Here is a 24566-nt window from a genome sequence, read left to right as displayed (position 1 = left end):
AGCACCACTGCTAAGCAGCATTGACCTTTCCTTGATGTCACTTTTTGTGCTATAGGTAAAGCAATACAGCTCGGTCAAAGGCATCCACCAGCCTGGGATTGGACATTGATGGAACAGAAAACACTTAACGAAGAGACCCTGCTACTCTCCCTGCTGAAGGAAATGTTTGGAAATTTTAAACTGCCAATGCTGTAAAAAGCATTAGAACCAAAATTGGTTTAGATTGTAACTGCCAGCCTAAGGCCTGCTGTGCAAAGGCTGATAGGTAGGCTGATATTAAGACATATTCTGGTACTTATGTTGGGTGTATGTAAAATACATTTACCATACGTTCACACCTATGTGTTTTTTAGTGCGTTTTGCAGTTTGCAGAAACACACTACAGTCCATTTAACATGGTTTCATATGGTGCACGTTCACATCTATGCGTCTTGCAGCCGGCATATTTTTCGAAAGGGTCAGGGACTTTTTTCTCCCTGCATTTAGTGTGTAATAGACATCAATGGAATCTCACCAGAAACGCAAGTGTTGCGTTTGTAAAGCGATTTTTGATGTATTTTGCATTATGTGTTTTATGTTTTTTTCCCTTTAAAAGCATTTTTAATAGCTGGTTGCTAAGGAGCGGGCCGGGAAGCTGGCCGCTGCATCCTTAACAACTGATGAGTCATCAGCTGAATGTAAAAGAAGAATTTCCGGCAAAAAAAAAACCAGTGTGGCCCCCCCCCCCCCGGTCCATTCCAGGTCCTTCATGTCTGGATAGGATTTGGAGGGACCCTCCCCCCCCCAACACCAAATTTAAAAAACAAAAATGGCATTGGGTCCCCCATAAAATCCATACCTGACTGTTATCCGAGCATGCAGCCCGACAGGAAAGGGACGGGGCGAGCGAGCATCACAAGGGGCAGGTTCACCGGGTGACATCACTGGATGGCCATGCCCTGTGGCTATATAAGAAATGGGATATAGCAGGAACCGACACAACGGAGGCAGAAGACATCACCGGAGAGAGAAGAGGGAGAAGAAACTATTGGAGGGAGAACACAGCGAAGGGAGAAGAAACCACCAGAGAGAGAGAGACCGGAGAAAGAAGACTGGAGTAAGAAGACACGTTGGAACTACGACGGAGGACATTCTTCATTTAATAAAGGTCTTGTCAAAAAACGTCTCTTGTTTTTGTAAAACTACACAGTTTTTTTTTTTTTTGGTGAATGGGTAGTGGTACAATTTACCCCATACTCATTCACAAAGGGGGGGCCTGGGATCTAGGGGCCCCCTTTCTTAAGGTTCTTAAGATTTGGATAAGCCCCCTGCCTGCAGACCCCCACAACCACCGCCCAGGGGAAGAGGCCATTGTCCCAAAGCACCCCCCCCATGTTGCTCCAAAATGTTGCCATGGGGGGAGCCCCACACTGTTTTTTTCACAATTTTTTTTTTTTGCCAGCAATTTTTTTTTACATTCAGCTGTCAGTGGGGAAACCTGCGTTGTTGTTAACATAACATAACATGTGTTGTTAAGGTAGCAGTTGCCGGCTTCCAGGCCCAGTCTTTAGCAACCAGCTATATACAGTGTGTTTACAGTGTGTTTAAAGAGAAAAAAAAAGTAAAACGCAAAATGCATAAAAACATACAAAAACCCATAAAAAACGAGGGTTTAAAAATGCAAAACGTGCTGCAAAACATGCCTGAAAAATACATCAGGCACACCCCACATTGATGTGAAACTAGACTTAGGACAGGCCTAACACTACCCCACTGCTGCAGCACAGGTACAAAGCTGTGTACCCGCAGGTTTGGTGCAGGTTAGCTGTGCTTTGCCATAGACTTCTATTATGACCTGTGGTTTTGGTGCATTTTCTGAATGCGCACCAAAAGTCCTGCATGCACTGGGGCCAAAGTACAGTGAGGCAGTATGAAGATTTTCTACTTAACACTTAACTGTGTTAAAACATTTCTGCCCTGAAATTCCAGTGTTGGGTGCCTGGCAATGTAAGAATGGGGCAGTCTATTCAAAACTGAAATTTCCTTTTTGGGTAAATGAAGCATCTGGTTGATTCAAACACGGATTCCTTTCAAGAGCAGTTTTGTCTGAAACAGAATCTAAAACACTTAAGCACTAACACCTTAAATCTGAGAGTCCCAGGCCCTACTGTCTCCTAAGTCACGCTATCGGCTGGCGAGGGCATCAAATTGTGAGGCCACATCTAAGTGTGATGGTCCAATAGTGAGGCTTAGGGGGTGTGAGAGAGAAAGTATGTCAGATGGTAGACCCTGAGAAGAAAGCTGTTAGGGCCAGAGAGACCATTAAATATGGCAGACAATCCTCAGATGGACCTCAGCAATATGTGTAACTCAAGAGAACTATCAAAACATTTTCTTTGATTACCTTCCAGCATTGTATTTAATAAAACCATTTTCATATTTGTGATTTAAACTATGTAGTTATTTTACATAAAGGACAGCACCAAATTCAGAGCTATCTCCTTCTACTTGGAGAAAGGTGTTTTTTAATTTCTGAAAGAGTGGGGACTGTGCTTGCTCAAATTTGGGCAGATTTGGTCCTGGATTTGTTTAGAATGTGAACAAAACTTAAATGTTGTATTTTTCTCCTTTAGGGAAACTTTTACATTTCCAGTAAACATATGTAAGATGCCAAGAACGTAGCAGGGGACAATGAAACTCTTGCACCCATCTTCAGTGGCTGCCCATTAGCTAAAGAGCAACAGAGGGCAGTGGTGTATTTAGGTTTTCTGCTGCCCTAGGCCTGACTAAACTTGGGCACCCCCTAATTAAAATATGACCCACCCCTTCTTGTAAAGACCACACCCCTTCCTGTTTTATGACTCACTTTGTCATCTGTAAACCACAACCACAGACTATCAATGCCCATCATTGCAGCCTCATCAGTTCCCATAAGTTCAGCCTCGTCAGTGCCCATGTGCCCATGCGGTCTGTCCGAATGTCCTCACCGGTATTATCATAGCCACAGGTAGCAGTGTGACCGCTTTATGGGGGTGCCAGACTGATTTGCCTCCTGGACCCTGCCCTCCAGCCCAATTCACCCCTTAAGACTGGCACTATACTTAAAGTTTAGCGCAAGCCAGTGAGGACCTTTTTCGTGCAGGAGCCAGGAGAAGGCTGTTTTTTTTTTGTTTTTTTTTTCAGGGTGCTGCTTTTTTGCTGCCCCCCTGCAAAGTACCGCCCTAGGCCTGGGCCTTATTTGCCAAGGCCAATATACAGCACTGACAGAGGGACTAAGCAGGTTTGAGCCTAGATGTGTCATCGCTGGATGAAGGCACTGTGTCAGGTAAATATGCCACAATGTGCAAGTATTTTGCTTATATTTTAGCAGCACTAGGGTCGTTGGTTCGAATCCAACCCATAACACCACTTGCCTGGAGTTTGCATATTCTCCCTGTGGCTGCGTGGGTTTCCTCTGGGTACTCCTGTTTCCTCCTACATTCCAAAGACATGCTGGTTGGTAATTGGCTCCTGTCTAAAATGGCCCCAGTATGTTAATGAATGTAAGTGCCTTAGATTGTAAGCTTCCTAAGGGCAGGGACTAAAGTGAATGTAGAATATATATGAAAAGCGCTTTGCAAATTGATGGCACTATGTAAGTACCTGTAATAAAATCGTTTCACATTATGGCATTGGCCCTCCCAGCAGGCTTTAGTTTTCCTTTTGGGATGTTCTTGGAAAACATTCTGCTTTGCATTGATAAATGTGGTGGTTAGCTCAACCACCTTTCTAATATTAAAGCATAAAAGTGATCCTGTATACTGTACTTCTTTTAGTGCAAATTACATCCTCCCCCACTAGCACCACTCCATCTCCGAGAGAAAATAAACCTTTTCAGTATTTCAGACAGGATAAGCCCAGTAACGTCATGCATTGCCAGTGCTATTCCACACAAGCTTTAACTTTGTTCCACTCACATTTCAAATGAATATTATTAAGTCCAAGTGTGCACAGCCGTCAAGGTCAATGGAAATATACCATTCTGGGCCAAACAAAATGTCATTTGTATGCAGCAATCTGAAGTTGACAGAGAGGTGGATGGTGCTTATCAGGATGGGGCAACGTGACATCATTTTTGAGTAAGCGCAGAGCTGACCTCTATGTGCCTGTATTTCTGATGTGTGGCTACACTGATTTTCAAGTCAGACATTATTTTGTTCTCTTAAAGTGGATCTGTTGCTTAAGCACAACAGTGTTGTGTGTTTGGTAACCTGAAAGGGAAGCTAGTTATAAAATACAAATATATTTAAAAAATAGATTAAAATATAATAAAATGTACATCCTGGATACATTCACATATTCACCATATCTCTGCTTGGGTGGTTTAAGTCAACCAACCCTGTAAGAGTAGCAAAACATCCTTATAGAAGGTGCCCTGCAGGGGAACAGTGTATATTTACTCTCCACTCCTACAGCCTGTGTCTCCTAACTACCTGACTTTCCATTGCTTTAGATTCTTTCAGTCTCTTTGGCATTTGACACTTCCAGGAATGTCTGTGTTCCCGCTGTATGCTTTGGTTTTCTTTTCTAACCCCTACATCTTTACCAGACTCAACAGTGATGTAGGGGTATGAGCAGCCTTGTGTGAACCCTAATTCCCTTAGAGCATGTGTCAAATACAAGGGCCATGGGCCAAATCCAACCCCCCAGGCCATTTCATGTGGCCACGCACCTCTCCTTTAGCTGTGGCACCCTCCTGTTCCGCCCCAACCTTGTTCAAGTAGTAGGCAGCAGAGAGGAGGTGAGAACTCCCTTGCCAGATAATGCGTTTCTTTGTGCAGCCCCAGCGAGGCTTGTCTCTGTCCCCTCTTCTCAGCAGTCAGTAGCAGAGACCTTCACTGGTCTCAGCATTCAAAAGATTCCAGCAGCTGACTCCAGCCCTTCCCTGGTCCTTCTCCAGACCCTGCGCTTTTTGCTTCCCAGCTCCTTCCTGGGAGCAGCAGAAGGTAAGGGGGGTGCACTGTGGTGTAAGGGAGAGTGGGGGCTCGTGACTTCTGATGCAAGGGGAAGTGGGGTGCTCTGGACATCTAGTCTTACAGATACAACCTGCGCTTTGAGGGCAACCATAATGCTGATGGCGCCTGTGATGAAATTGAGTTTGACACTCCTGCTCTAGAGGAACCCTTCATGTTTAGATCTTGAGGAGCCATTGCTAATACCAAATCATCAGGGATTAGTGGAAAAATGCCCCTTACAGTGGGGTTAAAAAGGTCACTCTAGCAGGCAGTTAAGATGATTATTGGTGTCATGCTGTTGAATATCAAATGGTGTGGGTCCTTGAATTATGCAGGCACCATCAGATGGGAGACCAATCAGCTACTGCTAAAGAAACCCCTAGCAACTTCTGGAGGAACCTTTTGGTTAGACGGAACTCTGGTTGAGAATGGCTGGGTAAATGGATAAAGCCACATGGTGTGTGGTGGGGAACATAGACTTCCATCACTCCTGGAAGTGGCCAAAGCCAAAGAGATTGATGGAGCCTATAGTTCCTGAACGGGGTGGAGGAGGGAGACCACAAAGGTGAGGATGCGTTTTTGAACTGTTTCAAGCTTTTGTGAGCATAAGCGTTTTTTTTTTTCACAATCCCTCCCCTAATTTTTCCACTCTTTTGTGTTTTTCACGCGTTTATGGGTGCTTAGGCATCTTTTCTGATCGAAAGCTCCTCCTAAAAATGGGAGCTTGGTGGGGATTTTTTCTGCCTGTAAGCTCATATGCCTGTAAACTTTTAAAAAAAAGCCAGTGTGCATGAACACATTGGCTAACATGGAGTGGAGTTTCCAGGCAGAAAAAAATGAGTTTAAAAAAGTTCAAAAGCCTGAAGGAGCAGCTTCTTTGAGCATCTTTGAGATGTAGTGTGCCCTTACAGATGTTATAAACCTTCTGTGTTCTGTGTAAAATTAAATATTTTAATACTGTTAAGGCTGGAGTTCCACTTAAATGTGTGTACTTATCACACCGAAATAAAAAAGTGAAACAACGCATTCCAACAAGCTGTTCTACCCTGTTACTACTTTTCAGGAAAATCTAACTTCGAAGGTTGATGTATAAGAATACAAAAGCCCACCACATTTATTATAATTGGATTAGTTTAGATCTGTCAATCTAGTACAAAAGCAGATACTTGAAGCATGCATAAATGGATATATAACAAAGGGAATTCACATAAATACATTTTCTTTTCCCTTCTACACTCACTGATAGCATCAGAAGGAGAGACAATGAAGTAAACTGTTATAAATTGTTCATTGTTTCTCTAATTGGGCCATGATCATTGCCCACAAGGTAAATAAATAGGGAACTCCTTATATAGGACCTATGGTGTCAATTTACAATAGAAGAGCAGATTCCACTAAAAAAAATACTTCACACAGCATGCACTTTTTTACATGTTATTCATAAAATACACAGTGCAGTAAAGGATACCCTGGCCACATGACCTGTCAAAGTCATGAGACCAGAGTCGGCCCGTCCATTGGGGGCGCAGGGGCGCTGCCCCCCCCATCCATGCGTCCAGCCCCCTAATCTACATGCAGGGCGCATGGATTCCAATGGGGTTTTTTTTTTTTTTTTTGAAGCAAGTGATTAGAACCAGAGGCTCTAATAGGCTTCAAAAAAGGGTGGGCTCGGGGTGCAGAGGACTGTACCCCGAGCCCACCCAGTTGTGTGACAATAGCGAATGAATATTCGTTATTGTCACACGGATTCTCCTCCTGGCCAATCAGGAAGCGGGTCCTGAGACCCGTTTCCCGATTGGCTGAAAGGAGAAGCCATGCCATTGGCCATGGAGGAGGAGAGAGGAGACGCAGGAGACTGAGGGAAGACGAAGAGGCCACCGCCGCCGCCGCTGCTGCCGCCGCTGCTGCCGCCGCTGCTGCCGCCGCTGCTGCCCTCCTTCCCTCTTCATGTCCAGGCAGGGTGAGTGAGCCAGCGACCGGGGGGAGGGGGGTTTTAGAGGCCAGATGTTCCTCTGTAGGAAAGGAAAGCATCTATTCTAAATTTCCTTACAATGTCCTCGAGACTCAAGCCCATTGCTTCTTAAAAAGTATGGTGTGCGGGCTGGTGTGTTCCGGGGGGGTATGGTGTGGTCGGTCTGCCGCCCCGCCCCCCCCCCCCCGGCCCATGGAGTACCAGCCGCCACTGCATGTGACTGCTTTCATTCTTCTCCCGGTGTTCCGTGAAAAAGCCATACCCGTAAAAATTCTATACCCTCGTCACTTCCGGTGCACCAACGTCAGCACCTACGTCATTGAACAGCTGAGGAGGTTACTAGTGCGCATGCTTGGAGGGTATGGAATTTTGATGGTAGTGTGTGTAACGTTACACCGCCTCAGCTGTTGCGGCGGTTACATTAAAGGTTACATTAAAACAGCTTGGCTGCAACATGAGTCACCTCCGCTCCTACCCCTGTCACTTCCCTGATCTCGGCTACTAAATGTAAAAGCGGCGGCGGGTCTATGAAAATATAAATCACGGAGCCGAGATCTCCGTGATTTAGATTTCATACACCCGCTGTGAGCATGCTCACTGCTACGCTGCTCAGCTTTTCCATTACGTTTCTGATAGGAAGTGACATGGGTATGGAATTTTCACGAGGTATGGTTTTCTAACGTTACACCGGTACTTCTTACTGCCCCCATTTATTAAAAAGAATGTTGCTTGCTTTCATTGGTTTGGAGTTCCACAGCAAGCAAAGAGGAAATCATGTTTTTAGACCATTGTGCTTTAGAAATATTCAGAATTTTTTAATTAAATAGCAGCAATATGGCCACTTAAGGTCTTATTGCGGCTTTATTAACCACGTGCCAACCAGCCGCCGTAGTTATATTGTGGCAGATTGGCTCTGTTACAGGAAACTACGTACCTTTATGTCGTTTCGTGTAGCAGATAGGGGGGCATTTGCACACGCCGATTAGCTATAGGGGGAGCCAATCAGCGAGGTCCAGCAGACGTGATGTCCACCGGGCACCCACGATTGCTCCCCATGGAGACAGAACGGCGGTCTGCCAATGTAAAACACGGCAGGTCACTGTTCTGTCAGTGATGAACACAGGGATCCTGTGTTCCTCCTATTTAGGAACACCGGTCATCCAGTAAGTACATCCCCCACACATTTAGAAAGCATCCCCTAGGCACACATTTAAACCTTTGATCGCCCCTGGTGTTAACCCCTTCCCTGCCAATTTCATTAGTACAGTAAAAGTGCATATTTTTAGTACTGATTACTGTAGCAATGTCACTGGTCCTCTCATAAGTGTCAAAAGTGTCAGTTAGGTGTCCGATCTGTCCGATGCAATGTTGCAGTCCCGCTAAAAATCGTTACTGCTCGCCATTACTAGTGAAAAATAAAAAAATAAAAATGACATAAATCTTTTCCCTAATTTGTAGAAGCGATAACTTTTGAGCAAACCAATCAATATACACTTATTGGGATTTTGTTTACCAAAAATATGTAGCAGAATACATATTGACCTACACTGATGAACAAAAATATTGTATTCTTTTGAGAATTGTGTTTTTGTTTTTTGTTTATAGCGCAAAAAATAAAAACCGCAGAGATGATCAAATACCACCAAAAGAAAGCTCTATTTACAGGTAAAAAAGGAAATCAATTTTATTTGGGTACATCGTTGCGCAACTGCGCAATTGTTAGTTAAAGTAACGCAGTGCCATAAATGCCAAAAAATGCCCTGGTCAAGAAGGGGGTAAAACCTTCCGGTCCTTAAGTGGTTATTTGGTCTAATCGTTTTTTTTATTTTATTTTTTTTTGGCTGTACATGGAAAAGGGCTCAGCTAAATTTAAATAAACTGTGTTAATATTTAAACAAAAAATACTTGTTTCTATGTATATATGCATTGAGGCAACATTTTGGTTCTTGCTTTTTCTCCTATATCACTGATCAGGTCAATCTTTTTAAAAAAAATCGATTCCCTGCATCCTTTAGAGGTATCACAAACATTGCAAATGGTAGCCATTGGTCATGTCATCTTTGTATAGGGTATAAAGGCTGCCATACATGGCTTAATTTTCTCTTGCTTAGCCCACGGGGGGAATCAGTCAATTCTCAAAGTGTAGTATCTGTTCTTATCAGTGATCCAGTAGGAGTACTGTGCTGTCATTCTGACTTGACCAAGGTTGGAGTGTCTGGCTATGAATTCCTGCTGTAGTGAAAATACCTTGTCACCTTATTTTTATTTATTTTTATTTATTTATAATAAGAAATGTCTGAACAAGGACCTTCGGGCATGAAAAGAATGAACGACCTCAAACACACCTCCAAGACGACCACTGCCTTGATAAAGAAGCTGAGGGTAAAGGTGATGGACTGGCCAAGCATGTCTCCAGACCTAAACCCTATTGAGCATCTGTGGGGCATCCTCAAATGGAAGGTGGAGGAGCTTAAGGTCTCTTTGTTTCTTTGTGCTTTGTCCACCTCTTCCAATGGGTAGGACCTCTAAACTGATCCCCCAGGGCACAAGGCTCCTGACAGGGACATGGGGTTTCCAATGGTCTGCCTAGCCAGAAGGCCAGACACCGTTCTTCTGGGCCAGCCGCAGCCGACCCCGAATACTTGGTCGAGGGGCTCTCCCAAAGGGAGAACCTGAGGGCCATACATCCTCCCCCTAGATGTCAGGGTAAGCCTAAGGACTCACACCCTTCATCCAGTGAGAAAACACAAACAAAAGTGAAACACTGGGGGAATTAGACCCCGTTCAGACAGGGGCGACGCGACTTGCTGGGGCGACCTGTGAAGTCGCAGTGCACAGCGTGCACCGCGACCTCGGCGTGACATGCACGGACTTCATATCATTGAAGTCAATGCAAGTCGTCTCCAGGTCGCCCCAAAGTAGTACAGGACCCTTTTTCTAAGTCAGAGCGACTTGTGTCACTTCTATTAGAACGGGTCTTGTGCTAATCAATGGCAGGCGACCCACCGCGACTTGTCAGGCGACCAAGTCGCCTGACAAGTCGCGCTAGTGTGAATGGGGACTTACTCTCGTGCCCCAACTGCCTGTGGGTTCCCCGGTTTCTGTTCCAGCCTGTTCTAATTGCACTTCTACTTTGTCCCCCTGTTACTGTATATCGGCATCCGATGCAGACCATGAGGGGATGTTTCCACACACATGCAGGCATGGTCCGCTGTTATCACCTTGTGGAAACTTCCCTAAGAAAAGCCATGCAGCCATCATCAGAGTGCATGTAAAAAGAAAGTTGATGCAAACATGCTGAAGGAAATCAGCAGCAATGAAATTCAACAAAGAATGAAAAATATGTGAAAGCAGAATTTTAGTAAAAATAATGATAGCTGTTTGTGATACAGTGCACAGAGTTAGGATTTCCATCACTTGACATTTAACAAGTATAAGTTTCCCAAGACCTATCCCCCTAGACCCCTAAAGAGTGTATTAAAAAGTATACAATATTTTACCTATAAAATGATACTACATATAGCAAAACAGAAATTAGGTTTATTTAAAGTACTGCAAAAAAAGACAAGTTACTAATGCCTTACCAGGACAAGCGGCTCGCTGTGGCAGGCAGCACTAAGCAGCAGCTGCTCTTTTTTTGGGGTCCTCATTAATCACAATTTATGGTGAAGGAAATAACATTGTATTGAATGAATTGGTCTTTCACTGGTTTATAGACATTGTCATTGTTACTAGACCTAAATCGTATTCATATGCCTAGGGCAGCTCTGTAACTTGTAGCTAGGCTTTTCCTTTTTCTTTTTTTCTTATTTTTTTGCAGCATGGCCATATGTTAGTAAAACTCTTTGATGCTATAATGTGTTCATGTTTTATGAAGGTTGTTAACAGTACAAATATTATTATTTAGTAAGTGATTTCACTGATCTATAATCATTTCAGGCATTTACATACGTTATGGAGCTTGAGTTTCCTGCAGTGTTAATTTTGTAGATGAAAACATTTTCGTCAAAAATTTCAGCATCGGCCTTTTTACAGTGACCAAAACAAAACAAAAAGTACACCACATTTTCGTCCACTGGTGAAAACTATGACAAAAATCTATTTTATTTTTGTTAACGAATGAAAACGAAACAAAATGTAAGGAAGGGACGTTTACTCATGTGAACATGAGCATCGTGAGTGTGTATGTTGCCGGCACCCCCTCAGACCCCCGCCCAGAGCACTGTGTGAATTACAAGCCTCCTCAGACTGTCTAGAGCACTGTGTGCAATGCATTACAGGCCTCCATCTCAGATTGTCCATGTCAAGTGGACTATGTGGATTACAGGCCTCCTCAGCCCACCGTTCAGAGCACTGTGCAGCATTACAGGCCTCCCCAGACCACTGTCCAGAGCACTGTGAATCATAGGCCTTCTCAGACTATCCAGAGCACTGTGCAGCATTACAGGCCTCCTCAGACCACCGTCTAGAGAACTGTGCAGTATTACAGGCCTCATCAGACCACCATCCAGAGCACTGTGATTTTCAGGCCAACTCAGACCACCATCCAGGGCACTGTGCATCACAGGCCTTCTCAGACCACTATCCAGAGAACTGTGCATTACAGGCATCCTCAGACCATCATCCAGATCACTGTGAATTACAGGCCTCCTCAGCCCACTGTTCAGAGCACTGTGCAGCATTACAGGCCTCCCCAGAGCACTGTCCAGAGCACTGTGAATCACAGGCCTTCTCAGACTATCCAGAGCACTGTGCAGCATTACAGGCCTCCTCAGACCGCCGTCTAGAGAACTGTGCAGTATTACAGGCCTCCTAAGACCACCATCCAGAGCACTGTGATTTTCAGGCCATCTCAGACCACCATCCAGTGCACTGTGCATCACAGGCCTTCTCAGACCACTATCCAGAGAACTGTGCATTACAGGCATCCTCAGACCACCGTCCAGAGTACTGTGCAGCACTACAAGCCTCCTCAGACCGCCCAGAGCACTGTGCATTACTTGCCTCCTAAGACCATCCTGAGTGGCTAAATCTGTATCTGTGAGTTTGTTTTAAACTTAATACCATAAATAATAACATGATATTATATTTTTTTACTCCAGGAGTATATAATGAGTTTGGAAATTCTAAAGAAATGCTTAAATATTGCATTGCAATTTAACTAAACCTATTTGATTTTAGTTGACTAAGTCAACTACAACTAAAACAATTGCAGATGATTAAAATGGGACTAAAACTAAAATTGAATTTTAGTCAAAGGACTATGACTAAAACTAAATCCAAATTTAATGCCAAAATTAACACTGGTTTCCTGGACTTTTTTAAACAAAAGCTCAGGCACTCTGTAAAAAGTTGTAAAAAAATAAAGCTGAAAAGTGGTGATCCATCAAGTCATCCATCTATGCACAATCAAAGACTTCCTCTCTGCTAGTCATAGTACAGCACTGTAATTTATAGCAAGTCCTTTTTGTACAGGACCCTGTCTCATGTGCTTGTAGGCATAGAGTGCTATACAGTAAAGGCATCCCCTGCACAGTACTATATCCCTCCTAAACAGAACAGCATACAGTAGAGTTTAAAGTGTGAACATGCTGTGCTATCACTGAATAATTAAAACACAATAATGTATTCAAAGTGTGTACTACACAACCTAATCAATAAAGTTTTTGATACAAAAAATATCGATACAAAACCTGCATGTGTGTGTCTGTAATACAGTCCATGTATATCTGTGTAATCCGGTGAAAAACACTTCAAGCAAATGCAAAAGAAATGTGAAAGTTGAGAGCTCCACCTAACAAACTCTTTGGGCATGCTCTCACCTCAACACACTGACCCTCACAACAAAGATACAATTACGCCTCCATATGATCAATCAGATCTATATAGCATCAGTTGGATTTTTCTCAAAACAAGATCTTGCTCTTTTTCCCTGGGATTCAGGCAATCATCAGTGCATATCCAATACTCCGGCCATGACCGCAGTCTGCAGCTCAATCCTCCGGCTTGCACAGTTTAGCATCCATGAAGTCATTGCATTGATCTGTCTCTCCTGGTCAAAGTGTATTCCCAGAGCTCTGAAGGACATACTGGTGGCCCAGTTCAATATATCCCCTTCAGTCATCAGCCTGCATCTTGTAGCAACAGGAGAAACATCAGCGGTGGACAGGCCACTAAGCAGGCGGGAGAGGCTTTACTCTCTCTTCTCCAGTCAGTCCAATCCCATTGTTAGACGGACAGTAATGTTCACTGTAGTAGGGCCTGATTAACTCTTGGATTACCTTTTCCTTTCCCATCTTGCTAGGAATTATAAAAACATGGTACAAAGACCAATTTAGGTATTTACAATAGCTGAATTTAAAAATAAACTAATAATGCTTAAAGCTCAGCTCTGGGAAATCCAAAAATTCAGCTTGTTTAGGTCTAATAAAGAGTAAAAGGAGTTTTACTCACCTGACCCACTGCTCCTTTGGCAGACGGCGCTCCCCTACACTCCCGTGGTAGGCTGTCTCTTGGCATCCTCACATCCAATCCAGAGCTATAGACTCTGCACTGGTCTAGATCAGTGGTCGTTAACCTCATGGACCTCTAAACTTACAATTTTGAATCCTGCGGACCACTAACATGAATTCTACATGCCTTATACACACAATGCTCTGGCTCCCTGTCCAACTTTGCCCCCCCCCCCCCCCGCACTCTGCATCACACTGCTGCCTTACACAGACTTCACCTCTCGCTCTCTGCACTACTCCCAGTGCCTCCCTTTGAGTACACAGAAGCCAGAACTACAGAGGAGGCATCGGGTATCAATGGAACTGACGGTATTGACTGTCATTGCGCATTCAGCAACAACGCTGGAAATAACACTGCGCAGTAAACATCCGCCACAATGTTGATTTGCAGAAGAACCCCTGGGGGCCACGAAAATTTTCTTGTGGACCATCAGTTGTCAATGGACCACTGGCTGGTGACTGCTGGTCTAGATGATCCCAAAACCTTAGACTGCCGGAGCATTATGGAGAAGACATTGCTTGGGCTGGTCTAGAGTCAGGGAGAAGTGGAGGATCAGGTATAAATTTCTACTTTTCCTTGCCCACTAGATGTAAAGGCTAAACCCTTCCAGTGCTGACTTTAAATGTATATAGGTCATATTCACATATGTGCCTGGAGATCAGCTTTAAAAAAAAAAAAAAAATTAAACTTTCATAGAACGATAGTTAAAAATTAATTATGTCAAAAGGGTCGGATAATCCCCCTCCCACACGCACCTCCCAGACCCTGACACCTCACACTGAAGTCTTGTAACCATATCCTGGGGAGACAGGCTTTGTGACAACCCATTCTGGCTATATTGCATCTGACATTATACAAGATTGGCCAACTTATTCAGACACCATCCACAGCACAAACAGCAAGCAGCAAACACATTTGTTTATGCTATATCACTGGCAGCTTTGACATAATGAAACAAAAATAACAAAATCCATGTCCCGGTTGCCTTCAGACATTCGCTTTAGTGGTAGGACTTGTATTTTTGCTTGTCTCTGGCAAATCGCAAATCAGAACAGACGGTCGCCACCAAAATAATCCCTGCAGCAGTAATTAGTAAGGATGAATGGTAATTAGACATTAGACCAAATGTCTCTCTATCACTAGCCTTTTTGTCAGAGCAAAACCCATCGCCTACTGTGCTTCCCATTGCCATTCCGGAGAACCTGTGCCAAGTGCCACAAACATAGGCTTCAAATACTACACATTCCCCATTTCATCTGAGATATTGTCCTCGCAGTAGACACGTATAATCTCGCTTAAGCCTATTCAGGAAAGCACCGTAAAGAGCAATGATGAAGTGCCAAAGAGTAAGTTATATCGACTGATAAAATATTACTTTACTAGACAAAGTGAAAACATTCTGATGGGTCTCCAAGGGTTATTGTAGAGTTTAAAGTAATTCTTCTCTTACTGAACAGTCCCCTCGTGTTCATATCCAGTTATGTTGGATAGTTTGATTTTCATTTTGATTTTGGAAAGCAGATTTTTAGATTCAGAGTTGTTAGCACAGGTTTTTTTTTTGTTTTTACAAATCATGGATATAAAGGGAGCAACATTTCAATCTTACTTAAAGTGGACGTAAACCCCATTCATGAAATTTAACCTGGGTACATATATCTGTAGTGTTTACTTATCTCTCTCCAAAGCCCAAAGTCCCCTGTCTTTCCGCTCCTCCATGCCTCTGTTATCAGCATGATAACTTCTGACAAGCTCTCCGACACAGGAGATAAAAGCAGCTGAAAATTTTGGGGTGGGTGCATAGAGATAGATTAGCAGAGATCTGGTCTATTCACAGCACAGCTCTGCGTGTTTCTTCCTTCCTCTGCCTATGTGGAAGGGGGGTGTGTGCCTTTCCTCCAATCAGCTGTCACACAGTGTATGCCAAGACTCCATACCCAGTGCTGGAACAGGAAGAAAAAATTCTAACACCATGTTCGCTTTCTAAACAGTATAGCAAGCTAAAGACAGCAGATATACAAATAAAAGGTATGTAGGGTGATTTGTTTCATCTCTGTGTATCATCTGAGGCTGTTCACTTCACTGGGTATAATTTGGGGTTTACATTCACTTTAGGGCAATATATCACAATAGTAATATTTATTTTGATAAGGCTAAGGCTAAGGCTAAGGTTAAGTTTAGGGTTAGCTTCAGCTTACACGTGGGGTTTAAGAGAATCTAAGGCCAGAAATCTTTTTTTGTCAACACACTTTTCAGTATGAGGGCCACATCATATATTTTACAAATGTTCACTAGGCAAAAAAAATCATTTTTGTAAATGAATGAATAAAATGTAATTAAATTAATACATTTTCCGTAAAAAAACTTTTTCTAACCAGCATAATATGATTTAGAACAAAGAAAAAACTTCAGAAAAACAAAGCAAAGACATTCCAAATAAACATAAGTTCATCTGAGTCCCCCCCCCCACATCAGGTTCCCCCCTTCATAATTGTACCCTGTTACATCAGAGTCCTCCCCTTACATCTGAGCCCCCATCCAAATCCCCCTTACATCTAAGTTTCCCCTTACATCTGAGTCCCCATCCAATCCCCCTTACATGAGTCCCCAACAGAGCCCATCTTACATCAGAGGACCAGATAAAATCTTGCAGAGGGCCACTGTTTGGAGATCCCTGATTTTTTTCCATCTCTTTTCTTTTAGAGAGATTTTCCTTCAATTCTTGTCTCAGAATACAAGTGAAAGGGACAGGAAACAGAAATCTCCAAAGTTAGGGAAATCCCCTCTTATACACTTTTTTTTAACCAAAACAGGTGTTACCATTTAAATGGTTACCATTTAATTGTTAAATTTCCCCTAGCTTTCAGTACCAGTGACAATGGCCAACAGGACAAACAGGGTGAATCTCCCCAGCAGGAGTAAAGACAGGAATAAAAATCTAGACGGGGATCAAAAACTCTCTTCTATCTTTGCAACTCCATGTGTTTTGCACACCTGGCCCCTGCAAACTATGTGATACACACTCCTGACCCCTGCACTCTGCGTGTTACACCCCATGCATACTGTGGGGGTTATTTACTAAAGGCAAATCCACTGTGCACTACATGTGCACTTGAAAATGCACTTGGAAGTACAGTCCCTGTAGATCTGAGGAGGACATGAAAGGGTCTGGAGAAGCCATGGAGAATGTTATGCTGCCACGTAACATTGTTCAGCATGACCAGTTTGGTGGTGGGTCAGTGATGGTCTGGGGAGGAATATCCATGGTAGGACGCACAGACCTCTTCAGGCTAGACAATAGCACACTGACCGCGATTAGATATAAGGATAAAATCCTTGGACCTTTTGTCAGACCCTACGCTAGGCAGTGGGTCCTGGGTTCCTCCTGGTGCACAACAATGCCCGGCCTCATGTGACGAGAGTATGCAACCAGTTCTTGGAGAATGAAGGAATTGATACCATTGAATGACCCCCACGCTCCCCTGACCTAAATCCAATAGAACACCTCTGGGACATAATGTTTCTGTCCATCGGATGCCACCAGTTTACAGCTCTGTTAAGTAGCTCAGTGATGCCCTGGTCCAGATCTGGGAGGAAATACCCCAGGACACCATCTGTCATCTCATTAGAAGCATGCCTGGCATGCATACAAGCACATGGGGGCCATACAAACTACTGAGTACCATTCTGAGTTGCTGCAATGACAATTTCAGCAAAATGGATTAGCCTGCTAGAATTCTGTTCTCTATAGGTTGATAATTTTAATTTCCATCAAACGATGTGGCATCCTTTCGTTCCTAACACATTACCCAGTCCATATCAGTATAGATAGATATTCAGCCTGATATTTTTCCCCATTGAGATCTGATGTGTTTTCAAAGTGTTCTTTTTCATTTTTGTGAGCAGTGTATATTGTATTCATACTTGTGCATACTCAGCTGAAGGGCTGGATTACCTGGATGATTTTCAGCACCGTGACAACCTAAGCGCAAATTGCCTGCAGTCCATTGCTAAATCTTCTGCGTTCAGTATGTATAAAAACTGAAGCATGTGGGCACGCTACTAGTGAGCTGAGAGATCCAATTAATCACACAAGATTGCACCATTGGGCAAACACTTGACAAATCAAGGCTGTCTATTACCATAAAGCTTACAGTTGCTTAAAGTTACATTGTTACCACAGTTACCCCAGCACATCAGTTAATATGTGAAGAATACCAAACAAGTCTACTGCTTCAAAAATACTTGATGTCCATCCGCAGCTAAGCTGACCATATGCAGCAGATCGAAATCCATTCTGTGGGTGGCCCTGGCTGCACCTCCTGGCTCAACAAAAGTCAAATTTTTTCCAAATGGACACATGTCACATGTGCTCAGGGTGAACCTGCTCTCATCTGTGAAAAGCACAGGGCGCCAGTGACGGACCTGCCAACTGGTGTTCAATGGCAAATGCCAATCGAGCTTCACGGTGTTGGACAGTGTGCACATCGCCCGCTAGAGGAAGTTGGGCCCACTAGGGGAAGTTGGGCCCACTAGAGGAAGTTGGGCCCTCAGGCCTCCCTCAAGAAATCTGTTTCTGATTCTTTGGTCAGAGACATTCACACCAGTGACCTGCTGGAGATCATTTTGTAAGGCTCTGGCACAGTGCTCATCCTGTTCCTCCTTGTACAAAGGAGCAGATACCAGTCCTGCTGATGGGTTAAGGACCTTTCATGGCCCTGTCCAGCCCTCTTAGAGTAACTGCCTGTCTTCTGGAATCTCCTCCATGCTCTTGAAACTGTGCTGGGAGACACTGGCAGTGGCACGGTAAGATGTGCCATCCCGTGCAACCTTTATAGGGTCCACTGTCCAGGTATCGCCTCATGCTATCAGTAGTGGCATTGACCCTAGCCAAATGCAAAAATAGTGAAAAACTGTCAGAAAAGAAAAAATGCCAGTGGCCTTTACCTGTAAAACCATTGCTGTTTTGGAGGTTGTCTCGTTGTTACCCATCTAGTGCACCTGTTGTTAATTTCATTAACACCAAAGCACCTGAAACTGATTAACAACCCCCTCTGCTACTTAACTGACCAGATCTATATCCCAGGAGTTTAATTGACCTGATGCTATACTCTGAATAAAAAGTGTTCCTTTAATTTTTTTGAGCAGTGTATATGCATAGGCTGTCTAGCTTTAGCACAATTGCAATGTTTGCTTTTTAACATTCATACACTCAATGAGTTCTTGAATTGGGGGCTAAAGCCTTTTGCTATTAGATATACTTGTGAAAAAGTTCAATAATTCAAGCTCTACAGGCTTGTTCACATGTGAAGCTATACTGTGGTGGATCGCTTTTCAGGGCATTTGAAAGGCGATGAGAAGGTGATATGTCATCCTCTGACCGCCTGCTTCAACCCTTAAAATGTCAAACCCCTTCTTGTGCCTGAATGTATCTTTCTATTATTATTTACTGTTATCTCGCACTTTGTATTCCTGCCTGGAGTGATACATATATATATAAAAAAAAAATGTCAAACCAGAACCACCACCCCGCAACTGCATGCATTGCATGCAGTTGCAAAACAGTTGCGTCACGACCCCATTCACCAAAATGGGTCGCGCTCAGCGGCAGCACCACCTGTCAAATGCGACATGCAGTTTAACTTTTGCTGGGACCGTGAAGTTACAGACCTACGTAAGTGGACGCATTGTTGTGTTTATGTAGACAGTTGGCAGGCAGTAAAACTACAGCTCAACAGCCTACTTTTACCACCCCTTGGTTACCCATGTGAACAGGCGCAAGGATAGATTTGTAGCCAGAAACCATGTGATCAAGGCTGCCTAGGCTTTGGAACACCACTTTGGTCCCTTTCACATGGATCCATTTTGATCAGCTGGGTGTCTGTCCACTGATCCTCTGCTGATCAGAGCAGAGCGGGAGGGTGACAGGTCCGTGTCTACTCAGTTTCAGCAGTGCAAACACAGGAGAAGCCTGCTCTGCTCTATGGGCGGCAGGGAGTAAACAGACTCCACTTTCCATTTACACCCGACTACTTCCGATCTGCTTAGACGGAGAGGGACGAATCCCTTTCTTTTTTTGTTTTTTTAGGCAGCCCAGATCAGATTGGAGGTAGGCAGGTGTAAACTGACACAAGTCCGTTTCACCCACCGGTCCATAGTGAAACTCACAAACAGATGTGATTGGACACTTCGTGTGAAAGGGGACGTATTTATTAATAATAGGAAAATACTTTTAGACTGAATTCTTGCAAATTTTCCTAAAGTCAATCTCTGATAATGGTTTCAAAGTGCATTGCTCTCTGAAATGTTAACATAGAACATCTGTCTTTGTAACAGAAAGGAAATAGGTTATACTGTATACTATATGCTGGGAGTTTTCTATCTGAGATTTTAGGATGTCTTTATGCTTCAACACAATCTAAATGTAAGATAGAAGTTTCACAGCACAACCTCATTTTTTAACCTCTTGCCGACCGCCCACCGTAGTATTACTGCGGCAGGGCAGCTCGGCTGTGCAAAATCATGTCCTACTACGTGATTTTGTGCACAAGGTTTCTCCCGATATGTTTAAACACAGCGGGAGGCGGGTCATGGGAGGAGTGATCCTCCCGCAATCGTCAGATAAACTGACAGAAGACCCGCCTGAGTCTTCTGTGAGACAGGCAGGGAGAGATCCGAAGTTTCAGCTAAGCTCACCAATCTCTGTACCTGTCACAGAACCTCCCCCCCACACAGGTAGTAAGCACATTTAGGCATACATTAACCCCTTTGATCACCCCCAGTGTTAACCCCTACCCTGCCAGTGTCATTTATACAGTAATAGTGCATAATATTTAGCACTGATTACTGTATTAATGTCACTGGTCCCCAAAAAGTGTCAAAAATGTCAGTTAGGGGCCCAATCTGTCCGCCGCAATGTCGCAGTCCCGCTAAAAAATGCTGATCGCCGCCATTACTAATAAAAAAAAAAACTATCCCGTAGTTTGTAAACGCTATAACGTTTGCGCAAACCAATTAAAATACGCTTTTTGGTATTTTTTTACAAAAATATGTAGCAGAATACAAATTGGCCTAAACTGATAAAAAAAAATTTTTTATTGGGAATGTTTTATAGCAGAAAGTAAAATATATGGCGCTTTTTTCAAAATTGTTGTTATTTTTTTGTTTATAGCGCAAAATCTAAAAACTGCAGAGGGGATCAAATACCACCAAAAGAAAGCTCTATTTGTGGGAAAAAAAGGAAATAAATTGTTTTTGGGTACAGCATCGCAGGACCGCACAATTTTTAGTTAAAGTGACACAGTGCCAAATTGCAAAATAGGGCCTGGTCCTTAACCACTTCACCACAGGAGGATTTTGCTGTCTTATGTCCAGGCAACTTTTTGCGATTCGGCACTGTGCGACTTTAACTGACAATTGCGTGGTCATGCAACGCCGTACCCAAATGAAATTGACGTCCTTTTTTTCCCACAAATAGAGCTTTCTTTTGGTGGTATTTGATCACCTGTGCGATTTTTACTTTTTGCGCTATAAACAAAAAAAGAGCGAAAATTTTGAAAAAATAACAATATTTTTCACATTTTTTTTATATGAAATTCCCCCCAAAAAAATATAAAAAATCTAAATTTTTTATCATTTTTGGCCAATTTGTTTTCTGCTACATATTTTTGGTAAAAAAATCGTAATAAGCGTATTTTGATTGGTTTGCGCAAAAGTTATTGCGTTTACTAAGGGAAAGATTTCTGTCATTTTTGTTGTTTTTTTTTTTTAAGGAGTAATGGCGGCAATCTGCGATTTTTTTTGCGGGACTGCGATATTGCGGCGGACTGATCGGACCCTTGACTGACATTTTTGACACTTTTGGGGGTACCAGTGACATTACTACAGTAATCAATGCTATACATATTCACTGTTACTGTAAAAATGACACTGGCAGGGAAGGGGTTAATTTTATTGGAGAGGGAGGGGTTAATGTATGCCTGGTGCTTACTGACGTGTGTGGGGGAGGTGACTGAGTGACACAGGGACAGATCGCAGGTTCAGCTATGCTGAACCCTGCAATCTGTCACTGCCTGTCACTATTTACACAAGCAGGCGGATCTACAGACTCGATTCCCCGACGATCGGGGAAGAGCAGCGGGGAAGAGCAGTCGGCTCCTCCCCTGGCCCGACTCCCGCTGAGACTGAAAACAGCGGGAGCGAGCCTCCGGCTGTGCGCGCGCCGCCCACAAGAGGAGGAGTCCAGCGACTTAGGTCTACGTCGCTGGACGATACCGAGCCACATTGCTGCAGTAGCAGCAATGTGAGCGGGGGTAAAGCGGTTAAGGGGGTAAAACCTTCCGGAGCTGAAGTGGTTAAAGTAGATCAAAACCTAAAGAGACGACATTTAATTTGCTAAAGCAGTGTGCATCATAACCAATTGCCATGCTTTTTTTCATCCATCAAATACTGTTGTCACCTATTTTTCCTCTTTTCTTGCATCTCAATGCTGCTGATCTCCTCAAGCCTCTTCTTCTAGCTATTTCTGCACATCATTTTGTACAGGGATAATGGTGGACAATGCATTAGTAATGTGTGCCAGCGCAGCCACTTGTAGCCTCCACCAGTGATAAATGTGACAAGGTGAAGCAAAACAGGAAGTACATGAACAAGGACCTTCATGGCAGGATCAACGGGTATTATTTACATGAAATCTTTGAAAAATGTTTGCGATTGCAACAACATGTTAAAGTTTAACTAAAGGCAAAACTAGGGAGATTCACTCTCTCTATTTGTCCTGTTTACTGTTTTAATCGAAAGTGAAAGTAAAAGAAATTCCCAAATTTTGAGTTGACATCAGAGCACTAATAGGAGGAAAGCTTCCAATGGGGACACTAGTTCTGGTGACACACAGGGATTCCCTCACTTTGGAGGGATTTCCTCTCACTTCCTGTTTGGCTACGGGACAGGACACAAAGGGAAATATCCCAAATTGGACACCGGAGGCAAAAAAACTGCCAGGGGTTATAACCTTCCCTTACTCTATCCAGAATGAAAGAAAACTTTTTTCCTTTAGTTACACTTTAAAGCTTAGACGAGATTTCAGTGATTGGGGTTAGGTGTGATTAAAAGCAATATTAAACATCAAAAAACAAAAATGCATTTTATTTCAGCTTACCAATTCTTAGATGTGGAAGCTGCATTAGTTTTCTTTTTTCCTTTATTTTCACCTGTTGATCCAGCCAGCAAGTCTGTTATTTTTCTACTTCCTTTAACAGACCAAACTGTACAACAAAAGTGGCAGTTAGAGGGTTGATGCAAGCCATTTACCACTGACAGAGGTGCTTACAATGGTCAACATTTATTCATTTATAGAAAACATTTATCCCAAAGGGAAAATAATTGTTGTATCTGTCTAAAAAAGTGTTAGCTGAAGTTCTGCTTTAATTTGTTAGTCAAGTCAATCAATATCTGCTAGTGTACCTAACACTCTCCTCTCCCCAGATTGACAATATTGTCTAAAGGTGTCTCCGTTCATCCAGAGTTGAGACACCTTAAAGCGGAGTTCCACCCAAAAGTGGAACTTCCGCTCTTTTGCTTCCTTCCCCTCTCCGGTGCCACATTTGGCACCTTTCAGGGGGGAGGGGGGAACCCTCCCCGGAAGCTTCGGCCCCCTCCTCCTTCCCCCACCGCTGAGCCAATAGAAATGTGCAGCGCACTTCGCGCATGCGCAGTGCACTTCGCGCATGCGTAGTAGGGACCGCAAGGCTTCACTGCCGGGTTCCCTTACCGGAAATGGCGGTGGCAGCACCTGACAGCCGATTGAAACATCAGCTGCGGTGCCGACATCGCTGGACTCAAGGACAGGTAAGTGTCCTAATATTAAAAATCAGCAGCTACAGTATGTGTACAGTGTGTGTAGCTGCTGAGTTTTAATTTTTGGAGGGGAAGGCAGAACTCCGCTTTAAGACAGGAAGTGTGTTTGGCCGGCCATACATGGTGCAAACTTCTTTCCTGCAACCAGAACTTGCACAATTCTCCCATCAACACAGACATTGCTAACAAGGGAATCAGCAATTGTCTTCTCCTGGCGGGGGCGGGGGCGGGGGCGGGGGAAAGACAGTGATTATCGCTAGTGGCTATAGCAGCTGCTAGGGATAATCGTAAGAGAATCCAGCCGGCTAGTTGTACCAAAGTTGATCGATCTACCAACTTGGTACATTCAGCCTACCCATTAATGGTTTGAATCTTGCTTGGTTCCTATTGAACCGGCCGAGATTTGAATCGTGTATGGCCGGCCTTACTGACTGGACCACTAGATGAAGTTAATGCTAAAAAGCTTTAAAAAAATAATGCAGTCACCGCATTTAAATTGGTTGGAAAATCAGAAGGTTTTTTATCTTAATGCATTCTATGCATTAAAATAAAAAGCCTTCCCTGTGCAGCAGCCCCCCTATAGCCCCTTCTAATACTTACCTGAGCCCCATCTCTATCCAGCGATGTCCACGACCATCTCAGCCGCCTGAGACTCCCCTCCTCATTGGCTAAGACACAGCAGCGGCGCCAAAGGCTCCCACTGCTGTCACTCAAAATCAGTTAGCCAATGAGGAGAGAGAGGGGACGGGGCCGAACTGCAGCTCAGTGCCTGAATGGATACACAGAGCTGTGCCTTGGCTCGGGTGCCCCCAAAGCACACTGCTTGCTAGGGGGGCACTCAAAGAGAGGGAGGGGCCAGGAGAGCAGAAGGGGGACCCGAGAAGGGGAAGACCCAGGCTGCTCTGTGCAAAACCAACTGCACAGAGGAGGTAAGTATAACATGTTTGTTATTTTCAGTGTAAAAAAAAAAAACGAGATTATACAATCGCTTTAAGGATTAGCAAACTGCAGTATATCTATATCTATATCTATATCTATATCTATATCTATATATATATATATGTTTTTTTTTTTTTTTTTTTTTGGGGGGGGGGGGGGTAAAACTGTGTTCCCTACACAAAAAAGGTCAGGGCCTTCCAGGCACTCTGCAAACGCTGCATAGGAAATAATGTAATAAACACTTCCACAATTGTCAGGCATTGCTGATGAACCAACTTTGAAGAATGCATAGAGCAATGAATAAAGGTTTATACTGA

At 43.6% G+C, this 24566-nt stretch overlaps 1 protein-coding gene across 19 annotated transcripts in view; it reads right to left on the bottom strand.

The window, feature by feature from the left end:
• Positions 1-24566, bottom strand: part of BAZ2B (bromodomain adjacent to zinc finger domain 2B) — a 427534-nt gene that overhangs the window by 170269 nt on the left and 232699 nt on the right. For 17 of the 19 annotated variants that reach the window (XM_082260072.1, XM_082260076.1, XM_082260068.1 and 14 more), the window contains one exon: positions 22613-22718. The exons of the other annotated variants lie outside the window; for them this stretch is intronic. In XM_082260072.1, the coding sequence (XP_082116198.1) occupies positions 22613-22637 (25 nt within the window). In that variant the 5' untranslated portion in view covers positions 22638-22718. The remainder of the gene's footprint in view (positions 1-22612; positions 22719-24566) is intronic. 19 annotated transcript variants of the gene reach the window in all.

The sequence above is a fragment of the Pelophylax lessonae genome, assembly GCF_965119305.1.
Source record: "Pelophylax lessonae genome assembly, chromosome: 6".
Taxonomy (NCBI): domain Eukaryota; kingdom Metazoa; phylum Chordata; class Amphibia; order Anura; family Ranidae; genus Pelophylax; species Pelophylax lessonae.
The sequence above is the reverse complement of the archived record's forward strand: the minus strand, read 5'-3'. Positions and strand labels throughout refer to the sequence as shown.